The sequence below is a fragment of the Cyclospora cayetanensis genome, unplaced genomic scaffold (genome assembly GCF_002999335.1).
Source record: "Cyclospora cayetanensis isolate NF1_C8 unplaced genomic scaffold, CcayRef3 CcayRef3_contig_287, whole genome shotgun sequence".
Classification (NCBI taxonomy): domain Eukaryota; phylum Apicomplexa; class Conoidasida; order Eucoccidiorida; family Eimeriidae; genus Cyclospora; species Cyclospora cayetanensis.
Window position 1 is genome coordinate 24,229 of NW_020312244.1, and position 6,646 is coordinate 30,874.

Genomic DNA, 6,646 nt, shown 5'->3' on the forward strand with positions numbered 1-6,646 from the left:
CCCCTTTTGGCACACGTAGCCGCACAGCAACCCCGGCTGCCGCCGAATATATATATATATATATATATATATATATATATATATATATATATATATAAATACATATATATCTCAGCGCCTAGATCCACGACTCTTTCCATGTGTAAGATTCCGCTACACTGCACCCCAATGCCTTGTGCGTTGTCTTTCCCTCCAATCTCTTCAAAGACCGCTAGTCAGCGAACCCGTAGGCAGCGAAGAAGACTACGAACACTTCAGCAGTCAGTCTGCGACACACGCGCTCCCGACTGATTACAGGCTGATATTTCCATGAGCGTGGCGCCTGTGTGACGCGCATATTGGGTTTGTCCAGCGAAGAACAAACTTCTTGCACTGGCAACAGAAAAGCAAATTGCGCATGCCAGTGCAACTGTGCAGTTTGTTCGTAAGATCCTGTGCTATAACTCAGAGCTTTCTACGCGCACACATACACACACAAGCTGCAGTGCCTTGCACGCCTGCTACCCTCGCCGGCCTTTCAGCAGGCGTGAATCTTTATATATATATATATAAATATATATACATATATATGTATATATATATATATATAGAAAGCAAGGAACGATTCACGGAAAGAGATCAGGTTGAGCACGAAACCAGCCTTTTTCTCGAGTTTCGCATGTTCTCGTTGAGGCTCTGTCTCCTTGTGGAGAGAGAGGGCAGAAAAGCTCTTGGTCTAAGTCTCGTGAGGCAACTGCAGGACCAAGAGAAACTGCTGACTCGAACTAGCCACGAACAATGAGAGAGCTGCTGAGGGTGCAAACTGCGCGCCTGACTCGAGGCCAGTGAGGCAGGCAGGCATGTGTGGCAACGGAGAAAAAGACTGCCAAGTCTCATTTGCCACCTCCTAGGAGAGCTGCTGCATGTGTGCCACACCGGTTCTTGAACGGGCTATCACCACACTGCGGCGTCTGCTACTTAGAAAGCGGAGGTGAGGTAGACACCCTCCGCCTTCTCCTCCCTTTCACTGCAGACATGGTGCTCTTCTCGTTAAAACAGAAGCAGCAGCACAGGGGTGCAGGCGAGCGGGCAGCACTTTAGAAAAATGACGAGGCAGCAATAAAGCGGCAGCGACACGGCAGCAGCAAAAGGGTCGTATCTCTACTCGAAAATGCAAAGGTGGAAATGTATCGAAAGTGCACCAGAAGCCAAGGAGAGATATTATTACACAGTCCAAAAAGCCTCTGCCTGTTGTGCCTGTAAAAATCAAGAGGGCATGCAGAAGGGAGGCGCCAGAAACTAACAACTAAGGCGTATCAAGCGCCTAGCCGTTGCTGCAATGCCAAGACTGCTACTGCTATCGTTGTTGCTGTGCGTGTGGAATGGTAAAGGCCAGATCCGCAAAAAGAGAGCAGGCAGAATTAGGGGGGAGGAGAATTAGCCAGAAGCACTCGTTGACACAACGACTGCCGCCCCCACTGAGCGCGTTTGCATCTTCAGGCAAAGCAGAACGTGCTGCACCTGGTGTTGTTGCTGCTGCTGCTGCTTTTGCTGAGCGATGATGGTGCTCCAGCAGGGGTCATAATACAGGAAGGAGATTAGCTGTGGAGAAAGGCGAGCAACTGCTCAGCTTCTTCGGGAGCGCAGCGAACGAGAAGCTCCTCTACAAAATCCCTGCTCCCAAAAAAGCGCATTACATATTGCCGAGAGACAGAGAGAAAGAGACACACATCCACACATACACATCCACACACACATCCACACACACATCCACATCTGCTAGCCACTACACCTCCCCGCCAACAAATGACTGGCAACTGCAGCAGCAGCAGACAAACAACTCACCACACGGCAGCAAAACACCACCATCCCGCAAGCTGCCCCCTCTTCTGTACACCCCTTACTCCAAAGTACACCTGCCTTTTCTCCCCCTTCTCCCCGCTGTGCCTCCTACACCTCTGGATTCTTGCCGAGGAAACAAATCCAGCAGCCGCATCGAGCACCCCTCGCGCAACACTGCAACAACTGCAAATCAACAACAACAACTCAGCATGCCGCACCAACTACTCCACTTGGTAGGGTGGTACTCCTTGAACCTTCCCTCAGACAAAAACTGTTGCATCTCCTTGTAGAATGAGAGGCGCTGCGATTCTCGCAGCGTCGCTCGAACAAGCTGCCGAGATGCCTCACGAGACACTATGGCCGCCTTTAACCCTGCAGCAACCAAAAAGAATACTCGACATCCCCCCTTTTAAACCAACAACACGTCCACTAAGCCTCTTGCACTTTTTCAGAGGCATTTTAAGTCTCCCCGCGCGCATGCCCTCATATCCTCCTGCCTTCTGCACACGCAACAGAGGCACGCTGCGCTAGCTGCTACGCTAGCTGCTGCTGGTGCTGCTACGCTAGCTGCTGTCGCTGCTGCACTGCGCTAGCTGTCGTCGCTAGCTGCTACGCTAGCTGCTGTCGCTGCTGCACTGCGCTAGCTGCTGCTGGTGCTGCTACGCTAGCTGCTGTCGCTGCTGCACTGCGCTAGCTGTCGCCGCTACCGTCTAGCACACTGCGCTAGCTGCTGCTGCTGCTGCTGCTGCTGCTGCTGCTGCTGCTGCTGCTGCTGCTGCTGCTGTCGCTGCTGCACTGCGCTAGCTGTCGCCGCTACCGTCTAGCACACTGCGCTAGCTGTCATCGCTAGCTGCTACGCTAGCTGCTGTCGCTGCTGCACTGCGCTAGCTGTCGTCGCTACCGTCTAGCACACTGCGCTAGCTGTCGTCGCTAGCTGCTACGCTAGCTGCTGTCGCTGCTGCACTGTGCTAGCTGTCGCCGCTACCGTCTAGCACACTGCGCTAGCTGCTGCTGCTGCTGCTACGCTAGCTGCTGCTGCTGCTGCTGTCGCTGCTGCACTGCGCTAGCTGTCGTCGCTACCGTCTAGCTAGCTGCCGACTTGCAGCCAACACCTACCAGGAGGTCTTTCTCGATAAAAGTGCCAGCAGAGACCAACGTCACTCCTGAACTCGATGGAGAGGTATCCGACAGACATGAAGCTGGCGATCTTCCTTTCCTGCTGCTGCAGATGCTGCTGTTGCTGCTGCAGATGCTGCTGTTGCTGCTGCAGATGCTGCTGTTGCTGCTGCTCTGGAAGGCGCGCTTCTAGCTTGGCAGCCACTGCAGCAGGCACTTGTTGCAGTTCGAGCACCAAGACTGGCAAGGTGGAATATTTGAGCTGAATGGTCTGCTGGGAAGGCAGCACGCGCCTTTCAGAAGCGTCAGCCTCTGCAGTCCTCTGCTGCGGCAACAAGGAATTCGCTGTTGATCCGACAAAGCTCCCTAGACATCGAGTTGCAGCCGCTACCAACTCTGCTGCTGGTTTCAGTGCAGCTCGGCTGCAGACAGGCGCAAAGGGCACGCAGCAGTACAGACAGCCAGCGCATGCCATCGGGAGCTTCTTGCGCAAACAGCGGCGAAAGAAAGAACAAAGCGCAGATGCTCGCGAAAAAAGCTCAGCATCAGCAGCAGCAGCAGTCGCAAAGCCTCAGACGTAAGCAACACAGCGGCGAAAGAAAGAACAAAGCGCAGATGCTCGCGAAAAAAGCTCAGCATCAGCCTCAGCAGCAGTCGCAAAGCCTCAGACGTAAGCAACACAGCGGCGACATGAAGAGACGTTTGTACTGACTTGAGATCCTCTGCTTTGAAGAGACACAAGTACACAGAGCTGACGGCTAGGCGATAGGGAAAGCCGCTACTGCTGGCAGAGCTGCCAAGACTGCGAGGCTTCCTTTTCCACCACGCTGCAAGTGCAGCAGCTTCTCTGGGAGCAACTGCTGCCGCCTCTGCAGCTGCTGCAGAGGTGACGGCAGAAATCCTCGCCTCAGTGCTCACGCCGCTGCACTGCCGAGCAGCAGCGACAGCTCCAGTGCGCTGCGCGTTTTGAAGAAGCTGATGGCTGCCGCCGCTTCCTTCGTCAGACGCAAAGGCTGCAGAGGCACTGCTCACAGCTGCAGCTGCAGCAGCAGTGGTGGTAGCGGCACTGCCTTGCTGCGTTCTGGGGTGGAGAATGCGAGACATGACGTTCTTCAAGATCAAATTAAAGGGCCGACGTCTAGGCTTGTAGGCGGCGAGGCTACTGATGCTGCTGCTGCTGCTGGCGCTGCTGCTGCTGCTGTTGCGGGAAGCTCTCGAGACAGCGGAGAAGTGCTGCAAAAGCCTTCTTTCCGCCCCCCCCCCCCTTCCTGTTGCAGCGCCTCCTGACTGCAATGTCTGCTGCGGCTGCGCCTCGCATGGAGCCGCAGTCTGTCCTACAACCGTCTGCTGCATCTGCTGCTGCATTTGCTGCTGCATTTGCTGCTCTTCCTCTTCCTCTTCTGTCTCAGCGTCAGCAGCTGCAGCAACTGTAGCCGGTTCGAATGCCTGCTGCTGCAACAACTCGAGAAATGACAACATTTCGGCAGCGTCTGCTGTTGGTCTTCCGATGGGAATGACACGCGAAGGCTTGCATGGGTAGCGGCATGCGCTGCAGCACACAGCAGCGTACAGCAGCACCCCCTGCATGCGCCTTGGCACGTCATGAAAACAGCCTTAACTGCCAGCAGCTGCTCCTTTTGCTTCTGCCCACCCCCCCCCGTCTCCCTACCCCCCTACTGTTCGCACAGTCAGCAGCCGAATGCGGAGAAACGCATCCATGCATGCATGCATGCACACTTACGCCTTCAAAATGACTCTGCAAAAATCCTTGCAGTTCCAGCCGACAACTCTGTAGCTGCGGCTCTTGACGCTCAGCAGCAGCTGCAGCAGCACTGCAGCAGGCAAATACACCAGCTGCTGCTGCTGCTGTCGCCGCAAAAGCTGCAGCTTGCATGTGTTCTGCCGCAACAGCAGAGATTCCACTCCAGACTCAAGCCCCACAACGGCCTCTCGCATGCCGCTGCTGCTGCTGCTGCTGCTGCCGCTGCTGCTGCTGCTGCTGCTGCTGCTGCCTCCTTCATACACTGCGATTTTGCATGCAGATGAGAGAATGGCTGGAAAGCCCTCACTAAAGCCCCACTCAATTCTGCCGCCTTTGACATCTCCGAAAAAATCCATCGAGAGGTATCCACACAAAAGGTTGCTGCCCCCTTCAGCGACTGCAGCTCTTCCTCGAGGTTGGCTAAACTCTAAAATGATTTGCTGATGAGCAAAGGTGTTGCTGCTCAGCAAGAGACCACCAACCGCTCCAAGCGTGTTTTCCATTCTATGGAAAACCACGCAGATACGCATGCAGTCTCCTAGCTGCTCTGTGCTGCTGCTCGAGCTGCTGCTGCTGCTCGAGCTGCTGCTGCTCGAGCTGCTGTTGCTGCTGCTGCTCGAGCTGCTGCTCGAGCTGCTGCTGCTACTTCGCTGCACGAGCCACTGCAGCAACTCTTGCATTCCTTGAGCAGCACATGCGGGAGCAGGCACTAGACGTTCTCCGGCTGCATTGTTTTCGCCGTGAATCCTCTGCAGAAGCCACTGCTGCTTCTGCTGCTGGCGATGCAGCTGCTGCAGCTCGTCTGGATACTTATCCCGTTCAAGCGGTATAGTATAGTCCTCGAGATCGTCTTCTGAGTCTTCCATATCTCCAGCCTCTGCCATCGCTGCAGTAGCTATCACAACTGGAAGTTGCGCTGCTGCAGCCTCTGGCAATCCAGGCAGTTCCACCTCCTGCTCTTCTAGCGGTGTCTCGACGCCCTCAGATGTTCGTACAGAAGCTTGGCTATTGCTGCTGTTGCTGTTGCTGCTGTTGCTGCTATTGCTGTTGCTGCTGCTGCTGTTGCTGCTGCTGCTATTGCTGCTATTGCTGCTATCCTGAGCCGTAGTCGTGAAATCAGAGCAGCCACGGCACGAGCTGCCACTGCCACTGTCACCCTCAGCACCAGTGAGACGCTTACACCTCCGTTCCTTTTGCCTCTCCAAACAACTCTGCGTGGTGTGAGTTGTGTGCCAGGTTGAAAGCGTTCCGATCCAGTCGCATGCACCGCACTGTACAGGCAGCAGCAAGTACTGCAAAGGAAGCATAACAGCAGCAAAAACGCCCGTGGACTGTACTTCTTTTTCCACTTACCCCCTTCCTCCCCCCTCCCAGACTTCCGTCTGTCTGTCTCCCTTCTGCTGCTCTCCTGCTGCTCTTGTTGCCACTCACATGCAAATGCAAATCCACAAGAGACTCTTGCTCGGCTTCCTCCAGAGGCTTCACACTACGAACATACAGGGGACTGCAGCAGCCAGCACACACACGAAAATACACACTACAGGAACAGACCCTTACTACAGCGACAATAAGTAATATGGCAACTACTTGATTACAGGAAAAATTCGATTACAGGTACAACTTGATGACAGCAACACCTTTACTAGAGCAACAACTTGATTAGAGCAACACCTTGATTACAGCAACAATGAATGATACATCAACACCTTTATTACAGCAACACCTTTATTACAGCAACACCTTTATTACAGCAACACCTTCATTACAGGAACAATTTGATGACAGCAACACCTTGATTACAGCAACAATGAATGATACATCAACACCTTTATTACAGCAACACCTTTATTACAGCAACACCTTCATTACAGGAACAATTTGATGACAGCAACACCTTGATTACAGCAACAATGAATGATACATCAACACCTTTATTACAGCAACACC

At 53.7% G+C, this 6,646-nt stretch overlaps 1 protein-coding gene across 1 annotated transcript; it reads right to left on the reverse strand.

Annotated features, from left to right (window-relative positions):
• Positions 1-1,577: 1,577 nt before the first annotated feature.
• On the reverse strand, positions 1,578-6,203 carry LOC34623735 (the record flags this gene model as incomplete). Its single annotated transcript, XM_026338627.1, has 9 exons — positions 1,578-1,653; positions 2,040-2,104; positions 2,921-3,032; positions 3,111-3,359; positions 3,650-3,688; positions 3,869-4,486; positions 4,679-5,475; positions 5,575-5,991; positions 6,131-6,203. Coding segments are annotated over 9 exons (2,446 nt in total), but the record flags the coding sequence as incomplete, so codon positions are not given.
• Between the last annotated feature and the right edge of the window lie 443 nt (positions 6,204-6,646).